Source organism: Anabrus simplex, chromosome 2 (assembly GCF_040414725.1).
Source record: "Anabrus simplex isolate iqAnaSimp1 chromosome 2, ASM4041472v1, whole genome shotgun sequence".
In the NCBI taxonomy this organism is placed as follows: Eukaryota; Metazoa; Arthropoda; class Insecta; order Orthoptera; family Tettigoniidae; genus Anabrus; species Anabrus simplex.
This window is the reverse complement of record NC_090266.1, coordinates 380,498,820-380,516,685: the sequence shown is the minus strand read 5'-3', so window position 1 is coordinate 380,516,685 and position 17,866 is coordinate 380,498,820. Positions and strand designations below refer to the sequence as shown.

Genomic DNA, 17,866 nt, shown 5'->3' with positions numbered 1-17,866 from the left:
AGACCTCAGCTTCCCCTTTCTCTCACATGATACGTCGAGATTGATACTGGCCATCCAATCACGAGTAGATCATCTTGTCAAGACCACGCCATGAATCTCTTCTGTGTCATAAGACAATAAAAAGGCAACCTCATTGGACTCTGGGATGTCCGCGTGACAATAACAACATCAACGGACTCTGGAGTGTTCCACATGACTCATACGAATTTTCCAAGTTGAAAATAACACTGTTTTCCCGTCCGTTTGTACAAAACAAATTACTCATATCACATATGGAGACCTTCCAGTCTAAAATATTAAGAACAACATATACAACTGAAATACTAATAATAATAAAAAAATAATAATAATAGAAATAATGACAATAATATGTCTCACTTCTGAATACAGTGCCAGGGTGTAATATATGTACTATCACAGTAATTATTGTCATAAATGCATGAATTGAAAGTGACATATAAACTGACAAATATAAAATCGTAACATTCAACCTTTTATCTCAGAATTACAGTTAATAAATGTTATGGCAGTAGTAGTAATCCAACAAACTGTACCGAGTTTGTACTACGTACATTTCGATTAATTATTTTTATTGATTTATTTTACTTTAATTATGTTACGAAGTTCTTTAACGATGTACTAGCTGGAAGAGAGGAGAAAATCTAAACAAAACATACGATTATTATTATTTCGTGCGGCTATTACTAGCCGATTGCAGCCCTTGTAAGGCAGACCCTTCGATGAGGGTGGGCGGCATCTGCTATGTGTTGGTAACTGCGTGTTATTGTGGTGGACGATAGTGTTATGTGTGGTGTGTGAGTTGCAGGGATGTTGGGGACATCACAAATACCCAGCCGCCGGGCCATTGGAATTAACCAATTAAGTTTAAAATCCCCGACCCGGCCGGGAATCGAACCCGGTACCCTCTGAACCGAAAGCCAGTACGCTGACCATTCAGCCAACGAGTCGGACAAACATACGGTTATTTAACTTAATACTTCACAGTACGCATCCTTTTCTTTTACAGGGTGTATCTAAATTATACCGATAAAAAAAAATCAGTGATGTTAGTTGTGTTATGACCGAGCTCGATAGCTGCAGTCGCTTAATTGCGGCCAGTATCCAGTATTCGGGAGATAGTAGGTTCGAACCCCACTATCGGCAGCCCTGAAAATGGTTTTCCGTGGTTTCCCATTTTCACACCAGGCAAATGCTGGGGTTGTACCTTAATTAAGGCCACGGCCGCTTCCTTTCTACTCCTAACCCTTCCTTGTCCCATCGTCGCCATAAGACCTATCTGTGTCGGTGCGACGTAAAGCAACTAGCAAAAAAAAAAAAGTTGTGTTATGTAAAGAACGATCCACCTCTGTGGTGTAGTGGTTAGTGCGACTATCTGCCATCCCCGTTGACCCAGCTTCGTTTCCCGGCTCTGCCACGAAATTTGAAAAGTGGTACGAGGGCTGGAACGGGGTCCACTCAGTCCCGGGAGGTCAACTGAGTAGAGGGGGTTCAATTCCCACTTCAGCCATCCTCGAAGGGGTTTTCCTGGTTTCCCACTTCTCCTCCAGGCAAATTCCGGGATGGTACCCTACTTAAGGCCACGGCAGCTTCCTTCCCTCTTCTTTGTCTATCCCTTCAGTTCTTCCCATCCTCCCCACAAACCCCCAGTCCAACATATAAGGTGAGGCTGCCTGGGCGAGGTACTGGTCCTCCTGCCCAGTTGTATCCTCCGACCCAGAGTCTCACACTCCAGGACACTGCCCTTGAGGCGGTAGAGGTTGGATCCTTCGCTGAGTCCGATGGAAAAACCAACTCCGGTGGGTAAGCGGATTAAGAAAGAAAGTAAAGAACGATGGTGCAATAGGATTGGTGGAGAACATTCTTCGTTTCGAGAACATGAGGTTACATTATTACTTCAGGACGCGCTATTCAAATTGATGAACTCGCCGTAAAGTTGTGCCAATGCTTAAGCCGCTGCCCGCCGATGTGCTTCAGTGAATGCACAAGTTTCCTCGTTCGAATCGCGCAGGATTGTCCTTGATTCTTACGGCAATATCCACAGTTTGTTAAGCAACCGTAATACACACACAGAACAAGAACACGAATATGAATACTAATGTCCGCCTCTGTGGTGTAGTGATTAGTGTGATTACCTGCCAACCCCGGAGGTCCGGGTTCGATTCCCTCCAGGCAAATGCCGGGATGGTACCTAACTTAAAGCCACGGCCGCCTCCTTCCCTCTTCCTTGCCGGTCCCTTCCAATCTTCACATCCCTCCACAAGGCCGCTACTCAGCATAGCAGTAGGGGCCGCCTGGGCGAGGTATTTTTCCTCCTTTCCAGTTATATCTCCCGACCCAATGTCTCGTGCTCCAGGACACTGCCCTTGAGGCGGTAGAGGTGGGACCTCTCGCTGAGTCCTAGGGAAAAGCCGATCCTGGAGGGTAAACAAATTAAGAAAGAAAGAAAGAAAGAAAGAAAGAAAGAAAGAAAGAAAGAAAGGGGTCCGCCTCTATGGTGTAGTGGTTATTGTGATTAGCTGCCATCCCCCAGCGGCCCGGGTTCGATTCCCGGCTCTGCCAGGAAATTTGAAAAGTGGTACGAGCGCTGGAACCAGGTCCACTCAGCCTCGGGAGGTTAACTGAGTAGAGGTTGGTTCGATTCCCACCTCAACTATCCTGGAAGTGGTTTTCCGTGGTTTCCCACTTCTCATCCAGGCAAATGCCGGGATGGTACCTAACTTAAGGCCAAGGCCACTTCCTTCCCTCTTCCTTGTTTATCCCTTCCAGTCTTCTCATCCTCCCACAAGGCCCCTGTTCAGCATAGCAGTAGGGGCAGCCTGGAAGAGGTATTGGTCCTCCTTCCCAGTTGTATCCCCCAACCCAATGTCTCGTGCTCCAGGACACTGCCCTTGAGGCGGTAGAGGTGGGATCTCTCGCTGAGTCCTAGGGAAAAGCCGTCCCTGGAGGGTAAACAGATTAAGAAAGAAAGAAAGAAAGAAAGAAAGAAAGAAAGAAATATATTGTTGAATTTGGAAATACAAATGCAAATGTCAATGCGCGATTTCTATTTCAAATTCGGGATGTATCTAGTGTGTATAACATCACTATTGAAAAGGAAAGAATGAGATTCAAAACACATCCAGTACACCAGACGTCTAACAAACGTTAACATAACGGTGACATATAACTTAAATTGAATGTCAGTCGTCCTGTGTTTACAGTTTATTATCAAGGCCGGGCTGACCGGCTCAGACGGTTGAGGCGCTGGCCTTCTGATCCCAACTTCGCAGATTCGATCCTGGCTCCGACCGGTGGTATATGAATATGCTGAAATACGTCAGCCTCGTGTCACTAGGTTTACTGGCATGTAAAAGACTTCTGCGGGGCTAAATTCCGGCACCTCGACGTCCCCATAAACCGTAAAAGTAGTTAGTGGGACGTAAAGCAGATGACATTATTATTATTATTATTATTATTATTATTATTATTATTATTATTATTATTAAAAGTAAACACAGAGATCCGACTTTAATGACCAGTTCCTAGGTTTTCGAATCTAATAGCATTATTTCTCGCCATTTATAAAAATAATTGAGTTCGTCTATTTTTGCGTTGAAAGCACTGGTGCACAGGAATTAATGTATATATATAATTTTTCTTTTTTGTCATCTCTTTATGTCTACAAAAACAGCTTTTTACGCCTATATCATAATGTGTTAGTAATGCTGATATGCAATCCAAATTCAATACCTTACCTACAGTAGTAAGTGCTGAGGATATATTTTTTTTACAAGTTGCTTTACGTCGCACCGACACAGGTAGGTTTTATGGCGACGATGGGACAGGAAAGGGCTAGGAGTGGGAAGGAAGTGGCCGTGGCCTTAATTAAGGTACAGCCCTAGCAATTTCCTGGTGTGAAAATAGGAAACCACGGAAAACCATCTTCAGGGCTGTCGACAGTGGGGTTTGACTCCACTATCACCCGAATGCAAGCTCAGAGCTGGGCGCACGTAACCGCACGGCCTACTCGCTCGGTACACTGAGAACGTCCGGATTTCATAAGTAGATATAAAAAACAAATCTACAATCCCTTTAATCGGAAGTATAGTATATGAGAGGCAGCTAACTTCAGTTTACATAAAATCCTAGAACTATTTGATTCTTAGTTAACTTTCAAGATTTGTACTGTATATCTGTGTTACAGATGTGGACGAATGCCGGGAATCCAGCCCTTGTAAGAGTAGGTGTCTAAATACAATGGGGTCTTACCGCTGCGCTTGTGAAGTCGGCTATCGCTTTATGGGTCACCATTGTGTTGGTAAGTAATGCAGTTTATCGAATAATTCCTACACTAACACGGTCTGTAACATAATATTAATTATGAGTGATGGTAACATAATCTTATTATTAGCACTGCAGAAGAACTAAAGATGTTCTCAGCAGAAGTCTGTTAACAACGGCACACCCTATACTGTATATCAAAGCAGGTATGTTTGTGGATTACCAGAAAAAAGTGCAAATTTGTCCAAATTCAAGTCTAAAGTCTGGTGTGAAAATGGTAATCCATGGAACTCCATTTTTGGTTGAGAGGTTTAAACCCGCCATCTCCAGAATGAAAGTTCACATTGCATGACTCATACCGCGTAGTCAACTTGCTCGGCTCACAAATATTTAATTATCCATCCGGGACAATTGGAAATCTTAATATGTGTAATGGCTGAAAATGAGTTGTAAAGGCCATTCTGCATGCAGAGTACATTTACAGTACGTCTATTGCGTTATGGACTTCATGATCTCCAACAAACAGTACACACCTGTTATTTAATTAAAGTCGTGAGACTGGTTACGATATTGGTATGCAAACAAGAGGAAATGCAATGATGAAAATCTAAGGAGCATTAATTGGAAATAAAGAAATAGATTGAAAAAGAAGCACGAAAGACGAAGAGGAACAAGACCTTCCTCATGTTCCAAGTGAGTGTCTGGACTTGCCCCATTCTACCCACCTCAGCTTACCGACCACCATCGACACTCCTGCCTCACATAAGTCAGGAAATGAAGGTTGTTTATTCCTCGGAGAAGAAACACACCTCTTTAATGCCCATAGTAAATTGGTAACACAATCTACTGCAGTTGTTACGCCATCAATTTCAGTTTTAGATAAAGTTTGGCAAAAGACCAACAGGCAAGGTTGTAACCGTACAACATGGTTACAGATTCCATTCAGTATTTATTATTATTATTATTATTATTATTATTATTATTATTATTATTATTATTATTATTATTATTATTATTAACCCGATTCATTAGATTTTATATTCTGTTTCTCATCATTTAGACTGTAATAATTAGGTATCACGTATATTATTGTATTTAATCATAGGGTAAGTGAAATTAATTTGTAATTATTCTGTATTGTAGTAAGTGAGATTTGTTGGTTTCATATTGTCATGCTGTGGCTTGTAACTTTGGCTAGATGAGCTGGCATAGTATTTTGCAATCGAGGCTATGTTTAACTGTGCAAGGAGATTTCCCGGTGACGCATTCGGTATAGTCATTCTTGGACCGCTTGGGTACGCTTAGACGACACATGACTGATGACATCAGTGCGTGGACACGTGATTGCGACCAAGTGTCAGTATTCGCCAGCTACTGTATGTGGAAGTGGAAGGGATGAACAGTGAGTGGGGAGATGAGTCGTCATCGCGAGGTGATATAAAGTCAAGGCGACGGTGGGGAGAGGTATTCTGTTCTTACTCAGTTCATCAATCAGTTGATAGTACTCAGTTCATAAGCAGTTGATATCGTGCAGATCATATGTAACAGTCAGATGTATCAAATGGAAGAAGTGGTCTTAGTGTGATGGTCAGAGCTAAGAGTTGTGTTTGAAGAGATAATCATCGAGGAAGTCTACAAGTGGTGGTTGTATCCGAGCAGAGACGGGTATTATGCTGATAAAGAAACATCATCTTCTTGTGAGGATGGACTTCACAAGATGTTTCAATAATATTTTCCAATTATTTAAAATATATTGAGTGGACGTAATTACATTGGAGCTCCCTACACGCGTACATGGTATGTAGGCCAACTCCTTGTTATATAAGAAGATTACAACAGACGGCTCCCGACTTCAGCTCACAGGTTTTCCCAAGAATTTCAAGTTCAACAGCGGTGTATGCAGACTACAGGTAATTAAAGCATCAGCCATGTTATGCATTCATAACATGAAGAAGAGTGTAATCAGCGGAGATATCATATCTCACTTCAAGTTCATGCCAATAGCTTTTTTTGTTTAGATTAAATTTTCCTTTTCTTAGTACCGCAAATCTCACGATTTATTTCTTTAGTTAAATTAAAAGACGTCAATGATTGTTCATTGTGACGTAAATTTAGTCATAAACTCAGTTTTATTTTTAATTATAATAAGTGATTCCAGTTCCATGTACAATCCTCAATTGTGGAAATGCAACAGTAATTTAATATTGTCCTGATCCATATCCCTGTATATTGCCAGATATGTGAGTTTATCACCTCACGCCTTGAGATAATTGATATAAGAGGTATGCTCTACCGAATTTTGTTGTTTTTCTTAAAAAAGCAACTGGCGCTCAAACAAATGTTATTTATATTATGTGGAAGATATGAAGGTATAAAGAGTAGTGGTCGTTGTGGCTACTCCGACCACTACTCTTATACTTGCATCTCCTTCACACAATATACATAACATTTGTTTGAGCGCCAGTTGCTTTTTTAAGAAAAACAACAAAATTCGGTAGAGCATACCTCTTATATCAATTATCTCAAGGCGTGAGGTGATAAACTCACATATTTGGCAATATACAGGGATATGGATCAGGAAAATATTAAATTACTATTGCATTTCCACAACTGAGGATTGTACATGGAACTGGAATCACTTATTATAATTAAAATAAAACTGAGTTTATGACTATAATTTACGTCACAATGAACAATCATTGACGTCTTTTAATTTAACACAAGAAATATATCGTGAGATTTGCGGTATTAAGAAAAGGAAAATTTAATCTAAACAAAAAAAGCTATTGGCATGAACTTGAAGTGAGATATGATATCGCCGCTGATTACACTCTTCTTCATGTTATGAATGCATAACATGTCTGATGCTTTAATTACCTGTTGTCTGCATACACCGCTGTTGAACTTGAAATTCTTGGGAAAACCTGTGAGCTGAAGTCGGGAGCCGTCTGTTGTAATCTTCTTATATAACAAGGAGTTGGCCTACATACCATGTACGCGTGTAGGGAGCTCCAATGTAATTACGTCCACTCAATATATTTTAAATAATTGGAAAATATTATTGAAACATCTTGTGAAGTCCATCCTCACAAGAAGATGATGTTTCTTTATCAGCATAGTACCCGTCTCTGCTCGGATACAACCACCACTTGTAGACCTCCTCGATTATTACTTCTTCAAACACAACTCTTAGCTTTGACCATCACACTAAGACCACTTCTTCCATTTTATACATCTGACTGTTACATATGATCTGCACGATATCAACTGCTTATGAACTGAGTAGATCTGATGAACTGAGTACTATCAACTGATTGATATCATCTGCATCTCTCACTACCGTTGCCTCGACTTATATCACCTCGCGATGACGACTCATCTCCCCACTCACTGTTCATCCCTTCCACTTCCACATACAGTAGCTGGCGAATACTGACACTTGGTCGCAATCACGTGTCCACGCACTGATGTCATCAGTCATGTGTCGTCTAAGCGTACCCAAGCGGTCCGAGAATGACTATACCGAATGCGTCACCGGGAAATCTCCTTGTACACAACATTCCCAGTTAAACATAGCCTCGATTGCAAAATACTATGCCAGCTCATCTAGCCAAAGTTACAAGCCACAGCATGACAATATGAAACCAACAAATCTCACTTACTACTATACAGAATAATTACAAACATATTCACTTAACCTATGATTAAATACAATAATATACGCGATACCTAATTATTACAGTCTAAATGATGAGAAACAGAATATATAAAATCTAATGAATCAGGTTAATAATAATAATAATAATAATAATAATAATAATAATAATAATAATAATAATAATAATAATGATGATAATAATAATAATAATAAATACTGAATGGAATCTGTAACCTAGTTGTACGGTTACAGAACGCCTCCCTCATGAAATAATCGATTAAATGAATCGATTGATTCATGAAATATATACCTAATCACCTGAAATCGAGTACACCATAGATACGTGTATAAAAATGCCCTTTACAAATTGGGTACATATTATCATCCATCTGGATGTTCGTTGTTACACATATAAAACATTGATCAATTATCATTTTCACTTTGATTATACAGTATTATTTACATACAGAGATTACATTTCTTTCTCACTTCTGTCGTTTCAAACGTTCATTGAGTGTTCAAAAGTAATTCTCGAAGACATTTCAATATATACACTGTCTCCAAGCACTGGAGTTTATTGCACTGCCGTGCTTCACTTAATATCACAACACACGCTAATTTCACTGAAGTCCTGTTCGCAATGCCAGCTTCATAAAATATGGTGAATTAACATAGTAATGAAAATTAATCAACAAACTCACATGATATATTTCTTAAGATTCCTTATATTGTATGTGCCTACGATATTTCCTTCCTTGTCTTCTAATGAATAAGCACATTTCCCAATCCGTTTCACTACGGTGAAGTATCCCCGATATAACAAGAAAAACTTAGAAAATTGACCAGCTTCTGCTGATGACGGGAGTGGCACTCTGAGTAAAACCTTGTCACCAAGCTCAAATTCATCCAATATAGTCTTACAAAAATTATCATGCACCATCTTACTGTGTTATCCTTCTTAGGTATAATAACAAGTGGATTTAAATTAGGACTACATGATGGTTCAATTATATTATAATCTAGCATAATGTCAATCTGCTCTTCAACAGCGCTAGCGTATTTTAACGGAATAGGATATTTCGGTCCTACAAAAGTTGAGTTATCAAGAACATTAAATTTGTGTTCGTAAAGATGTGTTCTACCAGGCCAGTCACTAAAAACATCACTCTGTGATATCAATAATTCACACAATTCGTCCTTCTGACTTTCCGCTAAATTACATTTCTCCACTGTCTCATACAATTCATCTCTAGAATCTCTCTGTATAGACACATGGCAGACATCAATATTTTTCCTCATATTAGGAATTTCACAAGATCCTTCCGTACTAGAACACACTTTATTCGCACTAATTTCTGACAAAATATCATAGGGTAAACTGACTTCCCTGCTACTCTTTCCCCAAATAAGATTGACATTACACAGATCAAAATTTAATTTAGCCTTGTGACACGTTAACCAGTCGGTACCTAAAATAACGGCATAAACTAAATTAGGCACAACTAAGCATGGTTGGAAAATACATTCTCCACTTATGCTAATGGGGACAGCTATTTGTTTATTCACTCTTTGAGACTTGTTTCCAACAGCTGTTACGATGAACGTATTCCTCACTGGAATTTCCGCTACCTCATACTTCTCTCTTAAAACTTCCTCATACAGCTTGGAATTTACACATGACTTCTCACTACCACAGTCCAACAAAATCTTAACTTTTCTGCCCCATATCAGCAGTTCAATCGTCGGTGTAACAGTAACACTACTTAAATTATCCTCATTACATAATATAAGATCACTTAACAAATCTTGCCTTATATCTAAATTTAAATTACACTTATAAAATTTATTGTCTACGATTAAGTCGTCACTTAAAACATTTGAATTATTGCTACTTAGGTCACAATCATGTTCACTTACAACTATAGGCTGGTCGACATTAACATACTTATCTACCTTATACGTGAACTTACCATTTACGGACTGTCTCAGTGACCTGTTTATACAGTCCGTTGCGCGTTTAAAGTACTTGGTTCGGTTACGACTTGTTGGTTACACACCTCAGTCGGCCTCCCCTGTTGCCTATTTCCTCTAGCGTCATTATTATTATTATTATGGCCTGTATTCTCCCGCCTCCCAGCTTCTGGTTGATTACCATAATCACGCCTCCCAGTCCTGAAATTTCCCGAACTATTTTGATAATTTCTCTCCCTGTGGAAATTATTATTAGGTCACTCCTGATATACTCTTCTGTAGTTACGACTATTCATAGTCCTGTCCTGATTATTAGATTGGTTACTCCTTCCTTCTACATTCCTATTTAGTGTTCTACTATTATTCAAGCTACTACCTAAAGCATCAAAACTTTCCAACAAAATCTCCATTTCCTTAATAGTCTCCACTCTTTGCATACAAACAGCTTCTCTTATTCTATCGGGATAGTGCTTAGCCATAAATCTAACTATATCAGCCTCAGGTCCAATACATTCTAAATTTCTCCACACCAACACATGAGCCAAAAAGTATTCAGTCATTCTAACACCCTCGTTAGAATTATACCTGCCAAACATTACTCTCTCTCTCTCTCTACTCTGAACACCTTCACTCCAAAATTTAGCCATGAATTTCTCCTTAAATTCAGTTAGACTAGACATCGAGCATTTATATACTTGAAACCAAGACTTGGTCTCTCCTACGAAAACATTAGATAAGATCTCCAATACAGTTTCCCAGCTAATAATATTGTCTCTTAATTGAACAGCAAATTTCTTCTCCACTACTCTCATAAATTCCATCGGGTTGAACTCTTTCCCAGAAAACTTAGGTAAATCATGGTCTCTAGTGATTAAACCATTATTTACAATTATCTCACGTACATTCTTACTATCACGCACTTCTTTCTGGAGTACTCTCTGGCAACTCAGAAATTTTTCTTCCACTGTTTCCTCAGCCCTTTCTTGAATTTTTCTTAATTCCTCCTGCAACTTTTCTTCCGAATCTCTCACCTTCTGTGATAATGATTTTTGTTCACTCTCTAGATCACCTACTTCTCCAAGTTTTCTTTCCACCTGTTCTACCCTACTAATACATTTTCTAGTTTCTTGCCCCACTGTATTGGTTATCTTTTCAAACCTTTCTTCTACTAACTCATTGATTTCTCCTTTATTGGACTCGATCTTGGCGCCTAATTCATCAATCTGTTTGATGCATGTCTCACTAATTTGCTCTATTTCCGTATGGAGATTGCTCCGACCCAATTCCATCTCAGCTCTGATATCACTACACTCCTTATTTACTTTACTTTCTAAATGATTAATTTGCTTACTTATTTCTAACACCTTATGATCTATCTTATTACTAACATCATCAATCTTCTTATTAATACTATTTATGACATTACCCTGAGCTTCAATTTTCCCACTCATAAAATTATTCTGAAATTCAATTTTCTCACTAATGACCGTTTCAATTTTTTCACTCATAATATTATTCTGAGATTTAATTTTCTCACTAATGATATTATTCTGCTCAGTCATTTTGGACATCAGCAAATTAAATAAACCCAGGTCAATCACCCCTTTACTTTGATCTTGCGTGACAGCGTTTTCCTCAGTTTCTACAATTTTCTGACTTTCAGCAGGTCCCACCTTAGTCACCAACTTCCTATTTATGTTACCACCTTGGATTTCCTTGGACACAATAACCTCAGCCTCATCACCTGACTGCATATTGCTATCCTTGTCCATCTTCGGTTTCCTACTAATTTTTCGCGATCTCAAAGCTATTTCCCCTTGCACTTCCTCTGACATTACCCCTAAAATACAAACTTCAACAAAATGACCTTCCTAACATTACTCGGTGAATTAAACATGTGCGTACTCATTAAAAGAACTGATCCATGTATATTGCCATTCAGAAACACTTTTTCTGAACCTTTCGAGTCCCACGTTGCTGGCGACACTTTGTGGCTACTCCGACCACTACTCTTATACTTACATCTCCTTCACACAATATACATAACATTTGTTTGAGCGCCAGTTGCTTTTTTAAGAAAAACAACAAAATTCGGTAGAGCATACCTCTTATATCAATTATCTCAAGGCGTGAGGTGATAAACTCACATATTTGGCAATATACAGGGATATGGATCAGGAAAATATTAAATTACTATTGCATTTCCACAACTGAGGATTGTACATGGAACTGGAATCACTTATTATAATTAAAATAAAACTGAGTTTATGACTATAATTTACGTCACAATGAACAATCATTGACGTCTTTTAATTTAACACAAGAAATATATCGTGAGATTTGCGGTATTAAGAAAAGGAAAATTTAATCTAAACAAAAAAAGCTATTGGCATGAACTTGAAGTGAGATATGATATCGCCGCTGATTACACTCTTCTTCATGTTATGAATGCATAACATGTCTGATGCTTTAATTACCTGTTGTCTGCATACACCGCTGTTGAACTTGAAATTCTTGGGGAAACCTGTGAGCTGAAGTCGGGAGCCGTCTGTTGTAATCTTCTTATATAACAAGGAGTTGGCCTACATACCATGTACGCGTGTAGGGAGCTCCAATGTAATTACGTCCACTCAAAATATTTTAAATAATTGGAAAATATTATTGAAACATCTTGTGAAGTCCATCCTCACAAGAAGATGATGTTTCTTTATCAGCATAGTACCCGTCTCTGCTCGGATACAACCACCACTTGTAGACCTCCTCGATTATTACTTCTTCAAACACAACTCTTAGCTTTGACCATCACACTAAGACCACTTCTTCCATTTTATACATCTGACTGTTACATATGATCTGCACGATATCAACTGCTTATGAACTGAGTAGATCTGATGAACTGAGTACTATCAACTGATTGATATCATCTGCATCTCTCACTACCGTTGCCTCGACTTATATCACCTCGCGATGACGACTCATCTCCCCACTCACTGTTCATCCCTTCCACTTCCACATACAGTAGCTGGCGAATACTGACACTTGGTCGCAATCACGTGTCCACGCACTGATGTCATCAGTCATGTGTCGTCTAAGCGTACCCAAGCGGTCCGAGAATGACTATACCGAATGCGTCACCGGGAAATCTCCTTGTACACAACATTCCCAGTTAAACATAGCCTCGATTGCAAAATACTATGCCAGCTCATCTAGCCAAAGTTACAAGCCACAGCATGACAATATGAAACCAACAAATCTCACTTACTACTATACAGAATAATTACAAACATATTCACTTAACCTATGATTAAATACAATAATATACGCGATACCTAATTATTACAGTCTAAATGATGAGAAACAGAATATATAAAATCTAATGAATCAGGTTAATAATAATAATAATAATAATAATAATAATAATAATAATAATAATAATAATGATGATAATAATAATAATAATAAATACTGAATGGAATCTGTAACCTAGTTGTACGGTTACAGAACGCCTCCCTCATGAAATAATCGATTAAATGAATCGATTGATTCATGAAATATATACCTAATCACCTGAAATCGAGTACACCATAGATACGTGTATAAAAATGCCCTTTACAAATTGGGTACATATTATCATCCATCTGGATGTTCGTTGTTACACATATAAAACATTGATCAATTATCATTTTCACTTTGATTATACAGTATTATTTACATACAGAGATTACATTTCTTTCTCACTTCTGTCGTTTCAAACGTTCATTGAGTGTTCAAAAGTAATTCTCGAAGACATTTCAATATATACACTGTCTCCAAGCACTGGAGTTTATTGCACTGCCGTGCTTCACTTAATATCACAACACACGCTAATTTCACTGAAGTCCTGTTCGCAATGCCAGCTTCATAAAATATGGTGAATTAACATAGTAATGAAAATTAATCAACAAACTCACATGATATATTTCTTAAGATTCCTTATATTGTATGTGCCTACGATATTTCCTTCCTTGTCTTCTAATGAATAAGCACATTTCCCAATCCGTTTCACTACGGTGAAGTATCCCCGATATAACAAGAAAAACTTAAACTTCATGAAAATATTTTGGTACCTCAGAATGAATACATAATTACATACTACATACATGCATACATTTTCATTATACTGTAGACTCTTGTGCCTTTCAACGTAATGAACGTTCGCTTACTATTCAACTTCTGTATATGACACTAAGCGTAACTTGGCCTATTCCAAAGAGGATTCCTGAACCTTATTTATATCCTGAAGGTGAAAATGGGAAGCCACGGAACACTATCGTTATGACGGCCCGGAATAGAGTTCAAACCACTCACCATCCGATTGCAGCAAACTCGCCGGAATAGTGTGCTGTTGGCAACTGCTGCACGGGTGAGCCAGCCCCTTAATAACTAATACCTCAATGAGGATATAACTGTCTGACTGCACAGGTGAATGACTAGCGCACTAGTCTTCCATTCTTGAGGCACCAGGTTCTATCCCCGTCCGGGTCTGGGATTATTACATTAAGAAGTGCATTCCAGTAGCTCGGGGACTAAGTGTTTCTGTTGTCTTCTGCAGCTCACAAGACATGACACCCACCACTACCACATTAACTCGCAGTATTTTTCCTTTGACGGTTGGCGTGAAGAGGGGCATCCAGTCGTAAAACTCTGCCAAATCTTCTACAGTATAACCCCTGAAGCCGGAGAAAGAACGGGATAAAATAAGGTGTAATAGAAACAATCCCAGTGGCATCGCTGCTCGCTTCTCACTAAGGCAGTCGCGCTTCCACTATAATAGGAACGTCACTCGCCATAACATGCGCTGCTGCAGTCCGGACAATCCTCGCTGGGTGCGACAGGCGGCCCATCGAACACGATGGCGAGTGAATGTGTGGTGTGGAATCTTGGGTGATCGCCTGATTGGACCTTATTTCTTTGAGGGTCGTTGGACTGGCCCACGCTACCTGCACTCTCTGCGTGAGGAACTCCCACTGCTGCTGGAGGATGTGCCCTTGCACGATCGTTTGACGATGTGGTTGCAACAGGATGGAGCTCTGCCGCATTCGACTTTACCCTTTCGTAACCATCTGAATGAGGAACTGTCAGGGAAATGGATAGGACGAGGAGTCCCTGTTTCTAGGCCCGCCAGATCACCGGATTTAACGCCGTTAGACTTCTTCCTGTGGGGGCATTTGAAGAACGTCGCTTACACACTTGCGCCGGAAAACCGCGACCAGCTCCGGCAACTCATCACGGACGCCTGCCGAGTAATTACACCTGGAATGCTTCAGCGCGCAAGACGATCTATTGGTCACCAGGCCTGAATGTGCATAAACCAAAACGGTCATCACATCGAGCATTTGCTGCGATAAAACATTGTCAGGGCAGTTGTGTTCCTATTATTTCCGGTCTGTATGTGTCCGGCCTGATAACTAATCGGCCCTTCTTAGGGTCACAAACACATTCGATCACATACAATTTGCATGAAAGCGGGTATTGAACCTACATTACGTACGGTATGTATTGAAATGGCGTACGGCTTTTAGTGCCGGTGGTGTCCGAGGACAAGTTCGGCTCGCCAGATGCAGGGCTTTTGATCTGACGCCCGTAGACGGTATGCATTAAACAAATATTTAAGAAATATGAAAACTTCGGCCCAGACTCGAACCTCCCACGTCACACGTAAGCTCTCTCCGCCGCACCTTTACCAACTACACTACGATTCCACATTGCACGCTTTGTAGCTTACGGCATGTATTAGGTTTACTACGGTCACAATAGCAATGAAGTGTTTCGCCGGCGTGTGAGGTTCATATGATCTAGAAGGCACACGCATGTCTCCCAGTGTTTAATACGAGTATAATATTCTTCCTCTTCTTTAATTTGTTTACCCTCCAGTGTTGATTTTTCCCTCGGACTCAGCGAGGGATTCCACTTCTACCACCTCAAGGGCAGTGTCCTGGAGCGTGAGACTTTGGGTCGGGGGATACAACTGGGGAGAATGACCAGTACCTCGCCCAGGCGGCCTCACCTGCTATGCTGAATAGGGGCCTTGTCGGAGATGGGAAGACTGGAGGGGATAGACAAGGAAGAGGGAAGGAAGCGGCCGTGGCCTTAAGTTAGGTACCATCCCGGTATTTGTCTGGAGGAGAAGTGGGAAACCACGGAAAACCACTTCGAGGATGGCTAAGTGGAGACCGAACCCCTCTACTCAGTTGACCTTCCGAGGCTGAGTAGACCACGTTTCACCCCTCGTACCCCTTTTCAAGTTTCGTGGCAGAGCCGGGAATCGAACCCGAGGCCTCCGGGGTGGCAGTTTATCATGCTGACCACTACACCACAGAGGCGGACAATAACTGAATATGGTAAGCAAAATAGGCTATCTCATTTTCAAACACAATTTTCTTTTTGTTAATACAGAACTCTTGCTAAGTTTCATACAGTTAGAGAAATGCATTTAGTAGCAATCCATAACATAACGACATTAAACGTTGATTTTAATGCGATGGGAAATTTCTCATTTGCCAAAAGTTTTAAGTTCTTGAGATAAAACTTTTAAGCTTAGACTGGCAGAGTGATATTACCTAATAAACAGTCCAGAAATGATAATTTATTAACGACGGACATCGAACTGAGGTTCGTGATGGAATTATATTAGTTACAATGTTCTGTTTTAGTGAAAGTTGAAAGTTCTAATCTCACTGACATACAGTAAGCTGAATGTTCTGAGATATTTTCCCAATAACTTATAATGCCCACAACGATTATAGCAAGGCTAAATAACTCCCTTTAGCCTGTTTTGACGTTGAATTTGTTGTCGATCGTGTTTTAATCGAGGTGCAGAAAGAGATTATCTGTCTTATTAGAGAAACGGTGTCCAGTGAAGAAACTGAAATAGGTCCAAGTGAAATACACCATAATTTTTATTCGAATTGTTTCACCAGACAACGTTTCGCTAATTTGACAGATTATCTTCTACCCAGGATTAATTGGCTAATCACCGTGAGTTTCTAAAGACAATCGCTTGCATAGAGCTATCTCACAACACACACATGCTATTTATTTCATTTTTTACTTCATACCCTGTTTATTTGTAGATCATTTATTGATTATTTACTAATAATTAACCCATGGCAGAGAAGGAATTTAATATGACAGTTAATAGTAAAATATTCAGTTTTCATTAAACATTTAAAATGTGCATTTTCCCTCGGAACGTGCGCTATCAAACACCGGTCAAATTGCCCGTGAAGGTACAGTATGTCTTGCAAAGTATAGTCTATCATCACCAAATAATTTTAGAACATGTAATTCGCTTGCCCTACTGCCAATACAATCAAAAAGTTTCTCATACAACGGTTTTCATTGAAAGCAGATATCATTTGCAACGAATTTTGGAGTTACTTCATCTGCTACCTCTTTCTCTCTATCGCTGGTTGATTTTCAGCACATCGATATGGTTATTGAAAGCTAACAGTTGTATTAACACTCAACCGGTATTCCCACGCAGAGCCGTCAGCACTGTTAATTACTGTAACAATAATACATGTTCTCTGAATATTTATTACGTTCTGTTCACGCCTCTGCTTGCCCTCCCACGAACCTGTCTTCGCTCTCCACACGTATCTCCATTGATCGACAAAGGATCTGATACTACCTAAGTTCGCCCGTCAAGAAGATAATATTTCTTTCCTTTGCAACTACTTCTGGTTTATTTTTGTTAAAGACAATCTGTTTTACCCGCCATTGATGGAACAATAACACCATGTTCATGATTATAATTTTGACGGTATTTGAGCATTCTATCCACGGTAAGAGTTAGTCTAAACATCTTTCAGAAATGCGTGTTTGTCTAATTTATGTGAATTTTCACACCAGGCAAATGCTAGGTCTGTACCTTAACTAAGGCCACGGCCGCTTCCTTCCAACTCCTAGGCCTTC

At 39.6% G+C, this 17,866-nt stretch overlaps 1 protein-coding gene across 1 annotated transcript in view; it reads left to right on the top strand.

The window, feature by feature from the left end:
* LOC136863557 (fibrillin-2) overlaps positions 1–17,866 on the top strand; it is a 618,768-nt gene that overhangs the window by 486,097 nt on the left and 114,805 nt on the right. Inside the window, exon 9 of the mRNA XM_067139937.2 lies at positions 4,205–4,318. Within this exon, the coding sequence (XP_066996038.2) occupies positions 4,205–4,318 (114 nt within the window). The remainder of the gene's footprint in view (positions 1–4,204; positions 4,319–17,866) is intronic.